General features: G+C 43.1%; 1 protein-coding gene across 1 annotated transcript in view; it reads left to right on the top strand.

Moving 5' to 3' along the window:
• The window catches only part of pds5a (PDS5 cohesin associated factor A), a 271909-nt gene that overhangs the window by 74781 nt on the left and 173635 nt on the right, over positions 1-23493 (top strand). Inside the window, exon 5 of the mRNA XM_070860770.1 lies at positions 20043-20183. Coding sequence (XP_070716871.1) covers positions 20043-20183 — 141 coding nt within the window. The remainder of the gene's footprint in view (positions 1-20042; positions 20184-23493) is intronic.

The following is a 23493-nucleotide window of genomic DNA, read 5'->3' on the forward strand; positions in this document are numbered from 1 at the left end:
TCAGGGGAAGTCATAACGGGGAACAAAGAAATGGCGGACCAGTTGAACAAGTACTTTGGTTCGGTATTCACTGAGGAGGACACAAACAACCTTCCGGATATAAAAGGGGTCGGAGGGTCTAGTAAGGAGGAGGAACTGAGGGAAATCCTTATTAGTCGGGAAATTGTGTTGGGGAAATTGATGGGATTGAAGACCGATAAATCCCCAGGGCCTGATGGACTGCATCCCAGAGTACTTAAGGAGGTGGCCTTGGAAATAGTGGATGCATTGACAGTCATTTTCCAGCATTCCATTGACTCTGGATCAGTTCCTATGGAGTGGAGGGTAGCCAATGTAACCCCACTTTTTAAAAAAGGAGGGAGAGAGAAAACAGGGAATTATAGACCGGTCAGCCTGATATCGGTAGTGGGTAAAATGATGGAATCAATTATTAAGGATGTCATAGCAGCGCATTTGGAAAGAGGTAATATGATAGGTCCAAGTCAGCATGGATTTGTGAAAGGGAAATCATGCTTGACAAATCTTCTGGAATTTTTTGAGGATGTTTCCAGTAGAGTGGACATGGGAGAACCAGTTGATGTGGTATATTTGGACTTTCACAAGGCTTTCGACAAGGTCCCACACAAGAGATTAATGTGCAAAGTTAAAGCACATGGGATTGGGGGTAGTGTGCTGACATGGATTGAGAACTGGTTGTCAGACAGGAAGCAAAGAGTAGGAGTAAATGGGGACTTTTCAGAATGGCAGGCAGTGACTAGTGGGGTACCGCAAGGTTCTGTGCTGGGGCCCCAACTGTTTACATTGTACATTAATGATTTGGACGAGGGGATTAAATGCAGTATCTCCAAATTTGCGGATGACACTAAGTTTGGTGGCAGTGTGAGCTGCGAGGAGGATGCTATTAGGCTGCAGAGTGACTTGGATAGGTTAGGTGAGTGGGCAAATGCATGGCAGATGAAGTATAATGTGGATAAATGTGAGGTTATCCACTTTGGTGGTAAAAACAGAGAGACAGACTATTATCTGAATGGTGACAGATTAGGAAAAGGGGAGGTGCAAAGAGACCTGGGTGTCATGGTACATCAGTCATTGAAGGTTGGCATGCAGGTACAGCAGGCGGTTAAGAAAGCAAATGGCATGTTGGCCTTCATAGCGAGGAGATTTGAGTACAGGGGCAGGGAGGTGTTGCTACAATTGTACAGGGCCTTGGTGAGGCCACACCTGGAGTATTGTGTACAGTTTTGGTCTCCTAACCTGAGGAAGGACATTCTTGCTATTGAGGGAGTGCAGCGAAGGTTCACCAGACTGATTCCCGGGATGGCGGGACTGACCTATCAAGAAAGACTGGATCAACTGGGCTTGTATTCACTGGAGTTCAGAAGAATGAGAGGGGACCTCATAGAAACGTTTAAAATTCTGACGGGGTTAGACAGGTTAGATGCAGGAAGAATGTTCCCAATGTTGGGGAAGTCCAGAACCAGGGGACACAATCTAAGGATAAGGGGGAAGCCATTTAGGACCGAGATGAGGAGGAATTTCTTCACCCAGAGAGTGGTGAACCTGTGGAATTCTCTACCACAGAAAGTTGTTGAGGCCAATTCACTAAATATATTCAAAAAGGAGTGAGATGAAGTCCTTACTACTAGGGGAATCAAGGGGTATGGTGAGAAAGCAGGAATGGGGTACTGAAGTTGCATGTTCAGCCATGAACTCATTGAATGGCGGTGCAGGCTAGAAGGGCCGAATGGCCTACTCCTGCACCTATTTTCTATGTTTCTATGCACTTCCTCCACTTAGGGCAGTCTTTGGCCAGGGACTCCCAGGTGTCAGTGGCGATGTTGCACTTTAACGGGGAGGCTTTGAGGGTGTCCTTGTAACGTTTCCTCTTCCCACCTTTGGCTCGTTTGCCGTAAAGGAGTTCCGAGTAGAGCGCTTGCTTTGGGAGTCTCGTGTCTGGCATGCGAATAATGGCAGCGGAGCTGATCAAGTGTGGTCAGTGCTTCAATGCTGGGGATGTTGGCCTGGTCGAGGACACTAACGTTGGTGCGTCTGTCCTCCCAGGGGATTCGCAGGATCCTGCGGAGACATCGTTTGTGGTATCTACTGTACATGGTCCATGTCTCTGAGCCGTACAGGAGAGGGTGGGCATTACTACAGCCCTACAGACCATGAGCTTGGTGGCAGATTTGCGGGCCTGGTCTTCAAACAGTCTTTTCCTCAGGTGGCCAAAGGCTGCACTGGCGTATTAGAGGCGGTGTTTAATCTCGTTGTCAATGACTGCTCTTGTTGATAAGAGGCTCCTGAGGTATGGGAAATGGGCCACGTTGATCAGGGGGCTGGACAAGGTGGATGCAGAGAGGATATTTCCACTCATAAGGGGAGTCTAAAACTAGGGGACATGGGGCTATACTTTCCATCGGGATCGCCTAGTTACTGCCCATATTTGATTATAAATGGTAACTAACGCCCAATTATCGGCGCCGTTATTTTCGGCATACAATTAAGGCTGAGAATTAGCTGAACCGCCCGCCCATATTTTTTTTAATAAAATGTAACGTCAGCACTCGTGCACCACCCAGAGGACTGTTTATAATGGAAACTAACGCCTGAATACCGCCCAGATTATCGCTGAGCACTACTTTCGGCATCTCGCCCATATACCACCTAAATGATCGCTTGCCCAAAAAGACGCTCAAGAAAAGCTGCACTCACCTGACAACCCAATGGTATGGACACCATTGTGTAATTCGGAGGACTTTGCATAAAAGGCTGCTTCAAGTTCATGGGAGCTTTGAATTAATTTGTGAGTGCATTTAAGGTCGTTTTAAAATCTCCTAACAACCATGTAATCACATTGTGGTGAATTTTGAGTTTCTATTGCATTTGTAGAGGACAATTTAATAATTTTGAAGACATAATCGGGCATTTATAGTAATGGGGCCTGTAATTTCTCAGCCAGTATTGATGACTACTCACATGCTGCAGACTAGAGATGGGAGAAGGTTTATTAAAGAGTATTATGTGCCCAATCAAAGAAGTGGCAGACTGCTGAGGAGGAGGAGACCTTACACCCAACGCATTTGCATAGAAACATAGAAAATAGGTGCAGGAGTAGGCCATTCGGCCTTTCGAGCCTGCACCACCATTCAATATGATCATGGCTAATCATGCAACTTCAGTACCCCATTCCTGCTTTCTCTCCATACTCCTTGATCCCTTCAGCCGCAAGGGCCACATCTAACTCCCTTTTGAATATATCTAATGAACTGGCCTCAACAACTTTCTATGGTCGGGAATTCCACAGGTTCACAATTCTGAGTGAAGAAGTTTCTCCTCATCTCGGTCCTAAATGGCTTACCCCTTATCCTTAGACTGTGATTTCTGGTTCTGGACTTCCCCAACATCGGGAACATTCTTCCTGCATCTAACCTGTCCAATCCCATCAGAATGTTATATGTTTCGATGAGATCCCCTCTCATCCTTCGAAATTCCAGCGAATATAAACCTAGTTGATCTGGTCTTTCTTCATATGTCAGTCCTGTAATCCTGTGAATCAGTCTGGTGAACCTTCGCTGCACTCAATAGCGAGAATGTCCTTCCTCAGATTGGGAGATCAAAACTGTACACAATATTGTGGCCTCACCAAGGCCCTGTACAACTGCAGTCAGACCTCCCTGCTCTTCTACTCAAATCCTCTCACTATGAAGGCCAACATGCCATTTGCCTTCTTCACCGCCTGCTGTACCTGCATGCCAACTTTCAATGACTGATGTACCATGACACCCAGGTCTCATTGCACCTCCCCTTTTCCTAATCTGTCACCATTCAGATAATAATCTGCCTTCCTGTTTTTGCCACCAAAGTGGATAACCTCACATTTATCTACATTATACTGCATCTGTCATGCATTTGCCCACTCACCTAACCTGTCCAAGTCACCCTACAGCCTCTTAGCATTCTCTTCACAACTCACATTGCCACCCAGCTTTGTGTCATCTGCAAACTTGGAGATATTACATTAAATTCCTTTGTCTAAATCATTAATGTATATTGTAACTAGCTGGGATCGTAGCACTGAACCTTGCGGTACCCCACTAGTCACTGCTTGCCATTCTGAAAAGGACCCATTTATTCCTACTCTTTGCTTTCTATCTGCCAACCTATCCACGTCAATATATAACCCCCAATAGTACGTGCTTTAATTTTGCACACTTGTATGGGACCTTGTCAAAAGCCTTTTGAAAGTCCAAATACATCACATTCACTGGTTCTCTCTTATCCACTCTACTAGTTACATCCTCAAAAAATTCTAGAAGATTTGTCAAGCATGATTTCCCTTTCATAAATCCATGCTGACTTGGACTGGTCCTGTCACTGCTTTCCAAATGCACTGCTATTACATCTTTAATAATTGATTCCAACACTTTCCCCGCTACCGATGTCAGGCTAACCAGTCTATAATTTCATGTTTTCTCTCCCTCCTTTTTTAAAACATGGGGTTACATTAGCTACCCTCCAATCCATAGGAACTGATCCAGAGTCTATAGAATGTTGGAAAATGACCACCAATGCATCCACTATTTCTAGGACCAATTCCTTCAGTACTCTGGGATGCGGACTACCAAGCCCTGGGGATTTATCGGCCTTCAATCCCATCAATTTTCCTAACACAATTTCCTGACTAATAAGGATTTCCTTCAGTTCCTCCTGCTCGCTAGACCCTCAGTCCCCTAGTATTTCTGGAAGGTTATTTGTGTCTTCCTTAGTGAACATAGATCCAAAGTATTTGTTCAATTGGTCTACCATTTCTTTGTTCCCCATTATAAATTCACCTGATTCTGACTGCAAGGGACCTACATTTGTCTTCACTAATCTTTTTCTCTTGCCATATCTCGAAGCTTTTGCAGTCAGTTTTTATGTTTCCTGCAAGCTTACTTTCATACTCTTATTTTCCCCCTCCTAATTAAACCCTTTATCCTCTCCCAGTCCTCAGGTTTGCAGCTTTTTCTGGCCAATTTATGTGCCTCTTCCTTGGATTTAACACTATCCCTAATTTCCCTCGTTAGCCACGGTTGAGCCACCTTCCCCGATTTATTTTTTTTATGCCAGACAGGGATGTACAGTTGTTGAAGTTCATCCATGTGATCCTTAAATGTCTGCCATTGCCTATCCACCATCAACCCTTTAAGTATCTTTCGCCAGTCTATCCTAGCCAATTCACATCTCATACCATCAAAGTTACCTTTCTTTAAGTTCAGGACCCGAGTCTCTGAATTAATTGTGTCACTCTCCATCTTAATGAAGAATTCTACCATATGGTCATTCTTCCCCAAGGGGCCTCGCACAACAAGATTGCTAATTAATCCCCTCTCATTACACAACATCCAGTCTAGGATGGCCAGCACTCTAGTTGGTTCCTCGACTTATTGGTCTGGAAAATCACCCCTTATACACTCCAGGAAATCCTCCTACACCGTATTGCTACCAGTTTGGTTAGCCCAATCTATATGTAGATTAAAATCAGCCATGATACCTGCTGTACCTTTATTGCACGCATCCCTAATTTCCTGTTTGATGCCATCCCCAACCTCACTACAACTGTTTGCTGGTCTGTACACAACTCCCACGAGCGTTTTCTGCCCTTTGGTGTTCCGCAGCTCTACGCATACAGATTCCACATCATCCAAGCTAACGTCCTTCCTTACTATTGCGTTAATTCCTCTTTAACCAGCAACGCTACACCACCTCCTTTTCCTTTCTGTCTATCCTGCCTGAATATTGAATACTCCTGGATGTTGAGTTCCTAACCATGGTCACTCTGGAACCATGTCTCCGTAATACCAATTACATCATATGCGTTAACAGCTATCTGCGCAGTTAATCCATCCACCTCATTACGAATGCTCCTCGCATTGAGACACAGAGCTTTCAGGCTTGTTTTTTTAATGCTCTTTTTATTCTTTTCGAATTATGTTGCAATGTGGCCCTTTTTGATTTTTGCCTTTGATTTCTCTGCCCTCCATTTTTCCGTACCTCCTTTCCACCTTTTGCTTCTGCCCCCATTTTACTTCCCTCTGTCTCCCTGCATAGATTCCCATCCCCCTGCCATATTAGTTTAAACCCTCGCCAACAACACTAGCAAACACTCCCCCGAGGACATTGGTTCCAGTCCTGCCCAGGTGCAGACCATCCTACTATTCCTACTCTGACTAGCACGTGGCACTGGTAGCAATCCTGAGATTACTACCTTTTGAGATCCTACTTTTTAATTTAACTCCTAGCTCCCTAACTTCAGCTTGTAGGACCTCATCCTTTTTTTTTACCTATATTGTTGGTACCTATATGCACCACGTCAACTGGCAGTTCACCCTCCCCCTCCAGAATGCGCTGCGGCTGCTCCGAGACATCCTTGACCCTTGCACCAGGAAGGCAACATAGCATCCTGGAGTCTCGATTGCGGCTGCAGAAACACCTATCTTTTCCCCTTATAATAGAATCCCTTACCACTATAGCTCTCCGACTCTTTTTCCTGCCCTCCTGTGCAGCAGAGCCACCCCTGGTGCCATGAACTTGGCTGCTGCTGCCTGATGGGCCATCTCCCCAAACAGTACCCAAAACGGTATATCTGTTTTGGAGGGCTGCAGGCGACCCCTGCACTACCTTCCTTCCACTGCTCTTCCTGATGGTCACCCATTCCCTCTGCCTGTGTAACCTTTACCTGTGGTGTGACCAACTCACTAAACATGGTATTCACGACATCCTCAGCATCGCGAATGCTCCAGAGTGAATCCATGCACAGCTCCAGTGCCGCAATGCACTTTGTCAGGAGCTGCAGCTGGACACACTTCCCGCACACATAGTAGTCAGGGACACTGGAAGCGTCCCTGACTTCCCACATAGCACAGGAGGAGCATGACATGGGTCTGGGCTCTCCTGCCATGACTTAACCCTTAAATTAACTTAATTTGGCAACAATGCCAAAGGTTACCCACTGATAAGAAAAAGAAAAAGATAAAATACTCACCAATCCACCAGCCAATCACTTATCCGCTTGGCTGGGATGTCACACTTCGATTTCTTTTTACTTCTTTGTTTACTTTCTGCCCCTGCTGCAGCTGGCTCCTCCGACTGCCGCTGCTCCAAACTGCCGCCACCCTTCATCCTCCCGCCACCCTTTATCCTCCCGCTCCGCTCTCGCGATGGTGGCTCCTCTGACTGCCACTGCTCCAAGCTGCCGCCGCCCTTTATCCTCCCGCGCCGCTCTCGCGATGCTGTCTCTTCCGACTCCGATTTACAGGGATAAGCGATCATACCTGGACTTGTCGAATAATATGTGCCTTAGGAGGCTGCGCTTCCGAAAGGAGGTCATCAGTGAGATATACCAGCTAATTAAGGGAGATCTGCAGCCGAACAGCACCATCAAGACCGCACTGCCCATTGAGGTTAACGATACTGTGGCACTTTCCTTCTATGCATCGGGCTCCTTTCGGACCTCAGCTGGCGACATTTGCGGTATCTCTCAGCACACCAAACGTTGCTGCATTCAACAGATGACTGAAGCCCTTTATGCTCACAGGATGGAATTTATAAAGTTCCCTATGACCAGGGAGGCAAAGAATGAGAGGGCATTGGGTTTCTCGAGAATAGCAAACCTCCCCAAGGTGCAGGGAGCACCTTTTCAGGATACAGAGTTGTTTCGGAATGGAAAGGGATTCCACTCTGAATGTGCAACTCGTTGTCGACCACAAGGAAATAATCATGGCAAATGCAAAATTTCCAGCGAATATCCATGATGGCACATCTTGCATGAGTGCACTGTCTCTGACCTGTCTAAGAGTCAGCCACAAGGTCATGATTAGATGCTAGGGGATAAAGGATATGCCTTACCAGTGGCTCATGACCCCCCTGCATAAGCCCCAGACAGAAGCCGAGAAGCGCTACAACGAAAGCCATATAGCCACATGCAATATCGTCGAAGATAATTGGAGTGCTTCAGCAGCACCTCAGATGCCTGGACCACTCAGGAGGTGAGCAGGTCGCTGAGTTAATTGTAGTGTGCTGCATGTTGCATAACTTAGCTATCAGGAGGGGACAAGAATTGCCAGATGGGACTGTCGGTCCACTTCGCGAGAGAAGGGAGGTGGAAGAGGAGGACGAAGAGGTGGACGAGGACTTCAGGGAGGACAATCAGGCTGACGTTGAAGCCATGCCCCCACCCCACCCTAGACCGCAGGAAAAGCCCCATGGTAGTTACGCAGCCGCAAGACTGTTGCGTCAGCAGCTCATAAATGAACGCTTTGCGTGAAATTACGTTGGTGACAGTTACAGTGACGTTACGTTTCATCCTTGCCTGGCCTCGCCATTGCTTGCAAACCTTATATTGATGTTTAACCTTTCTGTTATTGGAAGACACTGCACAACAATATTAAGTTAAATAAAAATATTTAATTATTACAAAAAATGTTTTTTAAACAAACATACATGTGAATATAAACACCCATCTCTTCCCCCCCCCCCCCCCACCCCAACAGTGAAAATGTTTTAACTAACAGTAATGTATAACAGTAGATAACAACAATGACAACAATTTTTCAAAAACAATTCTAAATATAACACCCACCCAACAGTCAACAAATCTATTCATAACAATAACTGAACAATACAAATACAAAAATATATTATTTTCTCGCCGCCCGCCCCCACTCCCCTACTTGTGGCCTCGTCTTGCTTCTACCCCGCCCTGGTCTGAACTCTCCCACTTGCACCTCACGCCCCCTTCTACCAAGCCGCCGACTGACGGTGGCAGAGTCACAGTTGAGGCTGGAGAATCTGGAGATGAATTTCCAAAGAAATGTTCTCCGAGTCAGAAGCAACTGCTTCTTTCTGACTCGCATCCATCGACAAGATGCTAATGCTCATACGCTTTGTATGCAATTGAATGCATGGTTATATCTGTGGTCTGAGAATAAATCTAATAAGATTGTGGTTAGGAACTAACGCATGACACAAGATTACCAGCTTAATTACAATACAGCAGATCTACAGTTGAATTAATGAGTCATTGCATCATTACAATTATAATTATAAATGTAATACCTTTCCGGAACCAACAAGGTCATTCCAGTGCTTGCGGTACTGGTTTGGCTCATGGACACCATGGGCCGCCGATGATAATTAAGTGATCTCCGCCCAAATCCCCTGGGTAGACTCGTCATGGGGGTTTCCGACGACCACCCCGGGCTCATTGGGCCCAATGAGTTTCTACCTCGTGGACCAGGGCAGCATTTGCATCTTCAGAAAATCTTTTGGCACGCCTTCTCCCACCCATCTCCGCCACCTCGCCAACATCAGTTAAACTTGACTCCACGTACTCCATTCTTTTTTTTTCCGAAATCTCCTGTCAAAAATCACCATTTCTTTCATCCATCTCTCTCTCTATCTCTCTCTCTCTCTCTCTCTCTCTCTCTCTCTCTCTTTCCCAATTGTTCTGCGCATGTGCAGATGACCCCCAACCTCCGGGATCGTGGGAAAAGTTAATCACCTAAAAAAAAAAAACGCGCATGTGCAGAACGGCCATTGCTATGGACAACAGTTGTGCTATGGACAACAGTTGTGCTATGGTCTTGCACGACGGAATAAATCGCGATTGCCCATTTCACATTGCTACGGCTAACTCCCAAATTAAAAAAGCGAAACTACCGTTTTTTAAAATGGGCGATATTCCAACGATACCGAAAAATAATAAAACTACTAACGCTGTAAATATCGCCTTTTTTTGGGCGCTATAGATGTCAATGGAAAGTCTAGTCCATAGTCTCAGAATAAGGGGCTGCCCATTTAAAACTGAGATGAGGAGGAATTTCTTCCCTGAGGGTTGTAAATCTATGGCATTCTCTGCCCCAGAAAGCTGTGGAGGCTGGGTGATTGAATATATTTAAGGCGGAGATGGACAGATTTTTGAGCGATAAGGGAATAAAAGTTTATGGGGAGCGGGCAGGGAAGTGGAGCCGAGTCCATGATCAGACCATGGTGGAGCAGGCTCGAGAGGCCAGGTGGCCTGCTCCTGCTCCTATTTCTTATGTTCTTAATCAGTCACCAGGAAAAGGCTGCAATCCATTATTAAGGAAGTCATAACAGGGCACTTAGAAAATCATAATATGGTTAGGCAGAGTCAGCATGGTATTATGAAAGGGAAATCATGTTTAACAAATTTATTGGAGGTTTTTTTGAGGATGTAACTGGCAGAGTATATAAAGGGGAAGCAGTGGATGTAGTATATTTGGATTTCCAAAAGGCATTCAATAAGGTGCCACGTAAAAGGTTGCTATGCAAGATATCGGCTCGTGGGGTTTGGGGTGATATATTCGCATGGATAAAGGATTAGTCAGCTGACAGAAAACCAAGAGTAGAGATCGACCGGTCATTTTCAGATTGCCTGGCAATTACCAGTGGGTTGACATAAGGATCACTGCTTGGGCCTTAGCTATTTACAATCTATATTAGTGATTTGGATGAAGGGACCGAGCGCAACTTATCCAAGTTTGCTGACAATGCAAAGGTTGGTGGGAAGGTAAGCTGTGAGGAGGATATAGAGAGCTTGCAAATAGACGCAGGTTACGTGAGTGAGCAATAAGGTTGCAGATAGAGTATAATGTGGGGAAGTGTGACATTATTCACTTTGGTAGGAAGAATAGAAAAGCAGAATATTTTTTGAAATAGTGAGAAATTAATAAACGCTGGTGTTCAGAGAGATTTAGGTGTCCTAGTACAGGAAACACAAATTGACGACAGCAAGCAATTAGGAATCAAATGGCATGTTGGCCTTTATTGCAAGGGAGTTGGAGTACAGGAATAAGGAAGTCTTGCGATAATTGTACATGGCTTTGGTGAGACCACACCTGGAGTACTGTGCACAGTTTTGGTCTCTGTATCTGAGAAAGGACACGCATGCCTTGGAGGTGCAACAAAGGTTCAATGGAGTGATCCTTGGGATGAGAGGGTTGTCCTATGAGGAGAGATTGGGCCCTAATCCTTTGTGCATTCTCTGGATTTAGAAGAATTTGAGGTGATCTCATTGAAACATATAAGATTCTAAGGGGGATTGACAGGGTAGATGCTGAGAGGTTGTGTCCCCTGGAGAATATAGAACTAGGGGGCATCGTCTCAGGATAAGGAGTCCGTCATTTAAGATTGAGATGAGGAATTTCTTCACTCAGAGGATTGTGAATCTTTGGAATTTTCCACTCCAAAGGACTGTGGATGCTCAGTCGTTGAGTATATTCAAGGTTGAGATAGATTTTTGGACTGAAGGGATATGTGGATTGGGCGGGAAAGTGGAATTGAGTTGAAGGTCAGCCATGATCTTACTAAGTGGCGGAGCAGGCTCGAAGGGCCGTAGTTCCTACTCGTGCTCCTAATTCTTATGTTCTTAAACGTCTTCGGGTTCACAATCAATCCTGAGGGCTCTGAGGGCCATCTCATTGTGCTACATACCACTTTTACCCCACATCTGCTGGCACAGGGATGATGATAGGGGAATGTTGGGGAATGGTTGATGGATATGATTGGGCGAATAGGACTTCTGTTGGGTTGTTGCTGGTTAGTATGGGTACGATAATGCCTGGTTATGTTACTTGACTAGTAATCCAGAGGTATAGACTAATAATAATTTTCCTATATTACAACAGCGACTACACTTCAAAAAGTACTTAATTGACTGTCAAGTGATTTGGGACATCTGATGGTCTTGAAAGGCACTATATAAATGCAATCTTTTTAAATCCAGAGAACGAGTTCAAATCCCATCATGGCAGTTTGAGAATTTAAATTCACTTTTGAAATATCTGGAAATAAAAAGCTGGTGTCAGTAAAAGTAACCATGAAACCCATTATCCTTACCGGGTCTACTTTATATGTGACTGCTATCTCCCCACCATCATGGTTGATTCTTAGCTGCTCTATGAAATGGCCTATCAGACATTTAATTGTTATTAACCTGCTACACACAGTGGTTCAAGAAGAAAGCCCACCAACACCAACTTTTCAGGGCAACTTGGGATGGTCAATTAATGCCAGCCTTAACGGCGCGTCCACACCCCAAGAATGAATAATAAGAATGTCTGTTGAATAGATTTCTCAACTTGGGCACCAATCCCCAGATGTTAACGAGGAGGATTTTGTAAGGTTGATTGCTGAGATTGCCCGAGTCTTGTCCTGTTTTATTGCGATCTTTTGCAGTTGAGTGGCTTGACCTGAGCAGGCAACAACACGTAAGTGTGATGTCTTTTGTATGACCTCACAAATACACAAGTTCTAAGATAGCTGATAACTTCAGGGACCTGTGAGGTGATCTGTTCCCTCTTTATTGTTGTAAACAGCAATGGCTGCATTACCACTGTAGTCCACTGGGTAGCGCTATATATTGCACTTCTCCCTCCTTAATGAAGAAGTAATTATAACAATCATCATACATAACTTGCATGGTTATTCATAACAAAGGAAATCAAGTTTAACCACTTGTTTTCTGTTTTGAAGAGGTTACCTTCACTCTGGAACAGAACTTCCCAAACATGGTGTCAAACTTACTCATTCTAGGCTGATCCTGAGGAAAGTTTTCCACCAAGGAATGCCCTTGATTTCCATTTGAACTCTCGACAACTTCAGACTGTTTGTCTGCTTGACTCGGATTCAGACTTAAATTCTGATGTTTTCTTAGACTTGTTTCTCGTACATTTGATGTCTGATATGCTACTGGTACTGTACTTGTAATAAGACTTTCTGACTCACCAGAAATAATCGAATCATTCAAACTTTCAACTCCTTCCACATTTGTAGGTAAAATATGAATGTGAACAAACCTAACCGGTCCATGATCAAACATCTTAACCAAATATATGCGAGAACCAAATATATGCGAGGACCACATATCTTCACCACTCTTTCTCGTAACCGCTAGCCATTTGTGGTGCTGGTGCTTCACTCTCCTGATTCAATTTCACATTTCTCTCTCTTGCTCTACCTCTGTCATGATTCTCTTTCTGTCTTAATTGTTTCTCTTCTATGGACGGTGCCAAGTTTGGTTTTAACAACGAGAACCTGGTTCGTGGCTGTCGTTTGAGAAACAACTCTGCCGGTGTTCTACCAGTAGTTGTATGAGGAGTATTATGATAATGTAATTAGAAAATTAGCCAATTTGTGGTCCAATGACAATTTCTTCAGATTTGGGTCCAATATCCAACATGAGGGCACGTTTTACAATTTGTAATGTGCGCTCTGCTGCACCATTTGAAGCAGGGTGGTACGGTGGAACCTTGGTATGTTTCACACCATTTTTGCTTGTGAACTGTGCAAATTCTTCTGAACAAAATTGTGGTCCATTATCAGATACAATTTCTTCTGGGAGGCCAAATGAAGAAAATAATGTTCGCAAAGTGTCTAATGTTTTACTTGTTGTTTTCCGCATTGGAAACACCTCGACCCACTTCAAATGGCTATCAATCACAATGAACAATTGTTGTCCTTCTAGCTCTGCAAAATCGATATGTAACCTTTGCCACACTCTGGGAAGTCATTTCCATGGCTGTAACGGTGCTGATGGTGGTTTCTTGCTTAACGATTGACATATTGTACACTGACTGATGATGTACTCTATATCTTTATCTAGACCTGGCCACCAATAGTAACTGCATGCAAAACTCTTGGTCAAGCACATTTCCAGGTGTTGGTCATGAAGATCTCTTAATAATTTGGACCTGAATTTATTTGGTATGACCATTCTTGCACCCCCATATGATACAATCTTTATTGACTGATGATTCATTCCTATGAATGAAGAATGGATGAATATCTTTCTCTGATACCTGATTTGGCCAGCCATTTGCAATATAATCATACACCTTTGACATAACTAGGTCATGTTTGGTTGCTCTATCAATCTCTTCAGCTGTGACTGGCAGTTCATCAATGTATGAAAAATAGAACACTTCTTTACTATTGGGTGTAACTTGTGATGGGGAAGGCAATCTAGACATAGCATCAGCATTGCTCTGATCAGCTGAGATCGTCTTGTGTTCAATATCCTATGTATATGCTGACAAAATCAAAGCCCATCTCTGCATTCGGACTGCAGCTAATGTTGGAACTGGGGACTTTGGATGGAGGATTCCTGCCAGGGACTTACAGTCCATAACGATGGTAAACTTATGACCATGCCAGTATTTGTGGAACTTCTTGACCCCAAAAATTAATGCCAAAGCTTCCTATTTAATTTCCACATAATTACGCCCACTGGCATGGAGAGTGCGTGAAGCAAAAGCAATTGGTCTCCCCATTATGTAGTACATGAGAGATCACCGCCCCAATTCCATACGGAGAGGCGTCACATGCTAGCTTGATCTCCTCAGATACGTCATAGTGAACTAACATGGTGCTCTCTACCAATTGGCTTTTACACTCCTTGAATGCTGCATCGCATTCTTCTGACCACTTCCAATTGAACTGTTGCAAAAATAGGTCCTTCAGTGGATGCAACACTGTAGCCAAACTTGGTGGGAACTTCCCATAATAGTTCAAAAGACCCAAAAATGATCAAAGTTCAGTGACATTCTTCAGAGTGGGTGCATTTCTGATTGCATCCAGCTTTCCCTTGGTTGGATGTAAACCATCTTTGTGTACTCTGTGCCCATAGTACTCCACTGAGTTTTGAAATAATTCACACTTGTGAGCAGTCACTCGTACTCTGTGCTTCTCTAGCCCTTTGAGGACTTCTCAATATGTTATGAATTTGCCTGTTTTGTGCTGAAATGAGTATGTCATCTAAATAACATCATGCCTTGCAAAATCTGGTTCATCACCCCTTGAAATATGGCTGGGGCGGGAGACACGCTAAATGGTAGCCTATTAAATTGATATAGGCCTAGATGAGTATTTTTCATCCAGCGTGACTTGAACTCCTCATCGAGTTCAAGTTGTAAGTAGGCATTTGTAAAATCCAACTTTGAGAAGATCTGACCACCTGTCATTGTTGTGAACAAATCTTCTACATTTGGTAATTTCTTGGGGAGATTATTCTCTCGAACCTGGTTTACGGTTACTTTATAATCACCACACAACCTTACCTTACGATCGGACTTGGGTACAACAATGGGTGTAGCCCAATTATATAGATCTATCTTAGAGATAATGTTCTCAGTCTCTCGTCTTTTGAGTTCTTGCTCAACTTTCTCCTTGAGTGCATATGGTACGGGACGTGGCTTGCAGTAAACTGCTCTAGCGTCCTTCTGTACCCTAACCCACTCCTTGAAGCCTTGAATCGGACTGCCTGTTTCGCAGAACACCTTCGAATACTTCTTGATGACATCATCCTTCAATGCAAATCTTGCTTCAACACGAAAAATCTCACTCCAATCCAGCTTCAGTGATCCCAACCAATTTTTTCATAGTATGGCAGGCTTGTCTCCTGCCACTACTAAGAGAGGCAAGCTCTGAAATTGATCCTTGTATTTCACCAATACGGTGATATGACCTACCATCGGAATGTTCTCTCCTGAGTAGCCTCGCAGCTCTATCTTGGATTTCTCCAATGGGAAATCACGCAATTTGTCAAGTTACGGTGATTCTGGTACTACACTCATGGATGCACCAGTGTCGATTTCCATGGGTACCTTAGTTTCTGCAACATCAACGTGGATGATACTTTTCGAATCGCTGTTCGATATCCTCATGCTCCTGATGATGTGCAGCTCTAAAACCTCGTCCTGTTGTTTTTCTTCCATGCTTTGTAGTCTCTGGGGATTTCTACTTTTAGCTTTGAAAGTTGGTTTACTCTTCAGTCGGCATGCCTTCGCAAGATGCCCAGTTTTCCTGCAGTAGAAACAATCTGCTTTCACATATGGATAACTTTGAGCAAGCATGCCGTTGCAAGATGCCCAGTTTTCCAGCAGGAGAAACAGTCTGCCTTCACAAATGGATAACTTTGAGCAATGTGTTGTCCCAGGCACCGATATTTGATTTCAATGCTCTGTTACCATTGCCAGTTGCTGAGACCTTGGGGCTCCAACTGCCTTTTAGTATTAACCTGCAGGCGATTCAAATCGGTTGTCTGATGACTGGAAATGGTATGAAATTCTCGGGAATATTGGTCTGCCATGTCCATTGACATAGCTGCCTGACAAGCTAAATCAAAAGTCATGTTAGGAGTTGTCAATAACTTTTTTCTGATCGCATCATTTCTCATCCCACAAACAAAGCAGTCACGCCATGCTCGGTCCTGAAATTTTCCAAAATGAGTGAATAGCTTCTTCAATGCTACAATGTACTGACTGATACTTTCGTCAATAAATTGATCTCTTATTCCAATTTCCAGGGGCTCAGGACTGTAGTGCTGAACCTGCTTAAGTGATGTCTCCTTTGGCTTGACAGGCACAAGCAAACTTTTCCGGGTTTCATACATCTCGGGCCCTGCTTCAGTTAAGAAAATAGCCCATTTTCTTTCCAACGCTATCCAGTTACGGTTTTCATCATCGGGAACTTCGATTATACTATTCATGGTGAAAAACATTTTTGCCGCTCCACATAATGCTCCGAAAGTCTCTCGGTCGTGTTGAAACTGACCCAAGCACGCTATTATTCCCATAGGTGTGGCCATCTGGACTCTGGCAGTTCAGTCAAGTGTACTTGTAATTTACCATGGATTTTTAGCTGTTCATCAAAACATAGCTCTCCAAGTCTCGCTGACAGTTGGCTGAATCATCCACAAACAAAAATTTCAGCTAAGTTATCCAGAAATCCTATCCTTCGTCGCCAATGTGATATCTTCGGTACGACCTCACAAACACGCCGGCTCCAAGATGGCTGATAACTTCAGGAACCTGTCAGGTGACCTGTTCCCTCTTTATTTTTGTAAACAGCAATAGCTGCATTACCATAGTAGTCCACTGGGTGGCGCTATATAAGCTTACTGACGATACAAAGATGGGAGGAAGGGTAATGTGTGAGGAGGACATAGACAGGTTAAGTGAGCGGGCAAGAATTTGGCAGATGGAGTACAATGTTGGAAAGTGTGAGGTCATGCACTTTGGCAGAAAAAAATCAAAGAGCAAGTCATTATTTAAATGGAGAAAGATTGCAACGTGCTGCAGTACAGCTGAACCTGGGGATACTTGTGCATGAAAAACAAAAGGATAGTATGCAGGTACAGCAAGTGATCAGGAAGGCCAATGGAATCTTGGTCTTTATTGCAATGGGGATGGAGTATAAAAGCAATGAAGTCTTGTTACAGCTGTACAGGGTATTGGTGAGGCCACACCTGGAATACTGCGTGCAGTTTTGGTTTCCATATTTATGAAAGAATATACTTGCTGTGGAGGCAGTTCAGAGACTAGGGGATGAGAGGGTTGACAGGTTGGGCCTCTACTCATTCGAATTCAGAAGAATGAGACGTGATCTTATAGAAACGTAAAAGATTATGAGGAGGCTTAACGAGGTGGATGCAGAGAGGATGTTTCCACGGGGGAGACGAGAGGGCATGATCTTAGGATAAGGGGCCGCCCATTTAGAACTGAATTGAGGAGAAATTTCTTCGCTGAAGGTTGTGAATCTGTGGAATTCACTGCCTGAGAGAGCTGTGGAAGTTGGGGCATTAAATAAATTTAAGACAAATCGACAGTTTCTTAAAAGATAAGGGGTTATAGGGAGTGGGCAGGGAAGTGGAGCCGAGTCCATAATCAGATTAGCCATGATCTTATTGAATGGCGGAGCAGGCCCGAGGGGCCTTATGGCCTACTCCTGCTCCTATTTCTTATGTTATAGTACAATAAAGGTGGCAAGTTCCCCTCCATGGACAATATTAATGAACCCGTGTAATTTTACCTGGTAGTAGCCCATAAATTATAAGATTAACTGAATTCTGTTTCTCAGCTTGCTATGCTTGGATTTGTACTTGTGGCCTCTGGGTTGCTGATCCAATATCATAACCACCACAGTGCTGTGCTATGTAAAGCTAAATCTACCTTCCAAAAAGCTGGGTTTTCTCTTATGGAAGCACTTCTTTGTAAAGCCCAATAGCTGGGAAGGCTCTTCTCTCGCCTCCTAGAAATGATAAAAGAAACTGAATAGCTGATGCATAGTTCTGTGCAACCTCTTTGCTGGAATTTTTGTTGTGTCTCTCTCTTTTACTTTAGAACTGTGGTCAGTGCTTCCAGGACATCATTGTTTAACCGTCCTAAATTACAAATGAGCCATCCTACACTTTTCTTCCTCCTTGCCTCCTCATTGTGTTGTGATTAAGACTGCAGATTTTCCCTTATGCGTTCTTTCTCTGGGTCTTTAAAACTGTGGAACTGCTTAACTCCTAGAGACCTCCTTCAATCTTATGGCGTTTTAAACCCAAGCTTAGTGTTACTAAGTCACTTAATCCTGATTTATCTTTTACTCTTTTCAACCTTGGAAGTGTCCTGCACTAAGGGCCTTGGCCTTTCATGGTTTCTGAATTTTGTTTAAAAACAAATGCTTTTTTAAAAAGTTATCACCTTAAATGATTTGAGATTCTGCATTTCTTAATCATCTACTGGGTTATAAAAGAAGAGCATTCTTAAAATCACCAAACTATTGAATAGTGCCTGCTAATGACATCTTGTAACTGAATACCAACTTATCACCATAATATTGTTTCCCTGAAACTTTGCCATTATCCTCTGGTGTCTTTCATTGGTTGTCAAACTAGAAACCACCTTTGTAGAAGTACTTACTTGTAATTCACTGAAATAATTTAATTTTAACAACATTTATCAGCAACCTTGATCTTAACTGACATTTTGTTTTTAAGATATTAGCCTAGTCAAAATTTTCTTTTGGTGTTAATAAATTTCTTTCTAAATGCATATGACTTTTGAGGATCAGATCATTGAGCTATGGAAAAGCTCATGAGGAAACGCACCACCCCAGCTCCAGGTTACAGCCTGGTCAGGATGCCATTGTCATTACAACTGACAACTACCAGAATTATGCTATATTCCTAGCAACTCCTAAAATGCCAAAATACTTGGAGCCAAATACATATCTAAAATAGCACAGTTTTTGCCGAGAAGAGATTTGAAACTTAGCACTTTCTGTTGGCAGTTGTATATCGTATTATGACATTTTAACATCTTTTTTGACACAAATTTTAGGGCAGTATGTTGGAGCTCTAATATGCTGCATCAAGGAAATAGCAGCATGCGCATTACGGGATAGAATTTCCCAGATAATGTGCTCTTTTCTTAGCAATGTACGTTGTGGATCAGAAGTGGATTTCTTCAATTCCCCCTGTTGCATTGGTCCACTTGAAACTGTAAAATTTTATATCCCCAATCTGGAGTAACCAACCCGTTCTGAACAATGTTTCCCCTAAGGGGCTGTACGGCCTATTTACAGTTTTGTGTGTGCGAAATTTAACATTGAAAAAGCTGATCCTGGGCTGCGCGGGACTGGCAGAAAATTGCATGACCACAGAGGAAATGTTGATTCTAAACTACAACTGGTTTTGAGCTGAACTTCGACCAGATGTCAGAAAATCAGCACATTACTGGTTTCCTTTAGTCCATCTGCCCAAGTTCACAACAGAACTTCAATTATTCTAAAACTATTTGGGTTTTCATGTTCGCCAAGTCCAGTATAAGCAGAGAGTAAAAATATTAAGGGTTTGGAGTTTTGAACTGGGGTAATTATTGACAAATTTAAAGTATTCTAGCAAATAATAGAGGTTGGAAAAGGAATGCCATTGCTATTTCAAAAAACTTAGATTTTAATTTTATATGAGCAGAAACAGAACAGGCAGCACCCATTCCAAAGAATGCAATTTTGCTATCTTTCTCTGGACAGTTACTCTTGGAAATACAGATTTTGAGCTCGTCAGTAGAGTTCTGTTATATTTCGTATGTTTTGAAATGAGTGATACTGGGTTTTACTTAATGGTGATATTTATACATGTTAGTATTTTGTTTCTAATATGCTCTGGTTAACTGGTTTCAACTCTTTATATTGTTTACTGGAATTTGTTTCACCAGTTCTTTAATCAGGTCCTAGTTCTGGGGAAGTCTTCGGTCAGTGATTTGTCTGAACATGTTTTTGATCTCATTATGGAGCTTTTCGCAATTGATCCTCATCTGCTGCTCTCCGTTATGCCGCAGCTCGAGTTTAAGCTGAAGGTAAGTCTCAGTTATGTTTAAGGACTGGCGACTGCTAAGACATAAATCTCTTAATAATTAATGATTATCTTTTGGATTCTGATTTTGAAGCAGTTTTGTTTTGATCTAAAGAGTGGTAGTGGGATTAACAAGGGCTTTCTAAATGTGCAAGGAATTCAATGTGCAGCAGTATTGAATAAATTCTGAAGACAAGCTAAAGCAGGTGAGAAAAATAATGAAGTTGAATACTGAATTTAAGATTGCCTATAATAACTGAAGTGACAACTAAGCATTTTTCAAATAGACAGCTGCAGTCAACAAAAGTTTAAAATATAGATCCACATGAAAGTGATAGCGAGAGGCTGGAATCTAGGGACAGATAGAAATTTAATAAAAGTTACAGTCTACTCCTATTAATTTGAAGTTACTGAATTCAAATTACCGGATAATTCAAATTGTATTTATAAGGTCCTCTGCCATTTTAATGCAGTTGTTTTAATTTGAATTTCTGGCTAATTTGACTATTTTGAGGGCAAAAACAACTTTGAATTATTACAAGTAAATTGTATTGTCTTTACCAAGGAATAAGAAATTTACTGAGTGAAATATCTGATTTTCAGGAACTGCAGAGGAGGACCTAAACTAGGCAGATAGCAAAGGATATTCTGGCTATACGCTTGAAAGAATCATAAACCCAGGTCTGGACAGCTTGCACCCAAGTGTCTTAAAGCAAATGATGATTGACATTTTGTAAGTTTGCTAAACTTGGGTGATGATCCTCAGCTTTGCAAACATAGGAACATAGGAAATGGGAGCAGGAGTAGACCATACGGCCCCTCAAGCCTGCTCCACCATTTAATAAGGTCATGGCTGATCTGATCTTGGGCTCAGCTCCACTTCCCTGCCCGCTCCCCATAACCCTTCACTTCCTTATCTTTCAAAAATCTGTCTATCTCCACCTTAAATATATTCAATGACCCAGCCTCCACAGCTCTCTGGGGCAGAGAATTCCACAGATTTACGACCCTCAGAGAAGAAATTCCTCCTCATCTCAGTTCCAAATGGGCTACCCCTTATTCTTAAACTCTGCCCCCTAGTTTTAGATTCCCCCACGAGAGAAACATTCTCTCTGCATCTATCTTGTTGAGCCCTCTCAGTATCTTATATGTTTTAATAAGATCCCCTCTCATTCTTCGAAACTCCAATGAGTATAGGCCCAACTTACTCCACCTTTCTTCATAAGTCAACCCCATCATCTCAGGAATCACCCAAGTGAACCTTCTCTGAACTACCTCCAATGCAAGTATATCCCTCCTGAAATAAGGAGACCAAAACTGTACGCAGTACTCGAGGTGTGGTCTCACCAACACCCTGTACAGTTGCAGCAGGACTTCCCTGCTTTTATACTCTATCCCCCTTGCAATAGAGGCCAACATTCCATTTGCCTTCCTGATTACTTGCTGTACCTACGTACTAACTTTTTGTGTTTCATGCACAAGGCCTCCCAGGTCCCTCTGTACTGCAGCATTTTGTAATCTCCATTTAAATAAAAATGTGCTTTTTTATTTTTCCTACCAAAGTGGAAAACCTCACTTTCCAACATTATACTCCATCCGCTAAATGTTTGCCCATTCACTTAACCTGTCTATATCCCTTTGCAGAACCTTTGTGTCCTCCTCGCAACTTGCTTTCCCACCCATCTTTGTATCATCAGCAAACTTGGCTACATTACACTCGGTCCCTTCATCCAAGTCATTAATATAGATTGTAAATAGTTAAAGCCCCAGCACTAATCCCTGTGGCACCCCACTAATTACCGTTTGCCAACCGGAAAATGACCGAGTGGCTAACATATCTCCACTGTTTGAAATGATTGTGGAGACATACCTGAAACTGTAAATGAGTGACTTGAATATCTTGTGGGGTAAGTATTTCTAACAATTTTCAGGTATCTCGTAGATGAACACCAGGAAAAGCATAACTTTTTAAAGGATAGTGAGTATGGACTCAGGAAAGGGATCTTGTATTTAGCAAATTTACTAATGCTTTATGAAGATATTACTGAAGTAGCACAGAACGAAAATTCAGTTCATATCATGTACTGAGATATTACCAAAACTATTGGTACTATTCCACTTCAGCGATTAATAACTGAGGTATGGAGTCACAAAATAGCGGGTCAGTGATGGCACTGGATAGAAAACTGATTTAAAACAGGATAGCTATCAATAGAATTTTTTCAGGTTAGAATTAGATTGAGTGGGGTACTCCAAGGAAAATGACATTTTTGACCCCTCTATCTGCAAATTCACACTTTTCTCTCACCCCTCCCCCTGATGAAGCTATTGATAGCTTCCTCCGAATTTGGTCCCAGGAGTGTCTGTTGCCATTCTTGTGCAAATCCAGATGGTGAGTGTCATCAGCTCGTTTGACTGCACAACCAAGACTGATTCTGCCCCTCACCCAACAGTCACATGCAGACATTTCCAGCAAGGGTTGCTGGACAGTTATCAGAAGTGGGAACTGCGAACCCCAGTAGATTTTCTCCTTCACCTAGTGGTGCTGAGACCCACGGTGGCACCGCAGCCACTGCATTTGCTCAGATGTGCTAAATCAGCACAGACTGGAGATCAAAGTTGGAACTTTTCTGATAGTTTTCGAACCATAGCAGTTTGCAGCAGAGATGGAGACCATTCAACCCATTGTGCCTATGCTAGAGCAATTCAAAACTACTACAGCAAACCAAAATTAATTGGTGGTGTTCTGTGCTTGTGCCTCAATTCTACACTTGTATGTTTTGCCATAGGACCTCCTTGCCGCTGATATGTTGCAGGCGCTGTCTCCCTATATCACGTTAGTTTCTAAAGTGCACAACCTGCAGAAGCTCCAAAATAACTATCTATCATTGGAACACTGGGAGTTGAACTTTTATATTTTGGGTCTTTTTTGCTTTTCTTATCTTAGCTATCTTGGCTTCTCTATTTTAGATTGGCCGCATAAGAATTAGGAGCAGGTGTAGGCCATATGGCCCCTCAAGCCTGCTGCGCCATTCAGTAAGATCATGGTTCAGCTTCGACCTCAACTCCACTTTCCTGCCCTATCCCCATATCCCTTGAATCCTGTCGAGTCTAAAATTCTATCTATCGCCACCTTGAATATACAACGACTGAGCATCCACAGCTCTTTGGGGCAGAGAATTCCAAAGATTTGCAAACCTCAGAGTGAAGAAATTCCTCCTCATCTCAATCATGAAAGGCGGCCCCTTTATCCTGAGACTCCATTTCCAGTTCTAGACTCTCCAGCCAGGGGAAACAATCTCTCAGCATCTATC

Source organism: Pristiophorus japonicus, chromosome 2 (genome assembly GCF_044704955.1).
Source record: "Pristiophorus japonicus isolate sPriJap1 chromosome 2, sPriJap1.hap1, whole genome shotgun sequence".
NCBI lineage: Eukaryota > Metazoa > Chordata > Chondrichthyes > Pristiophoridae > Pristiophorus > Pristiophorus japonicus.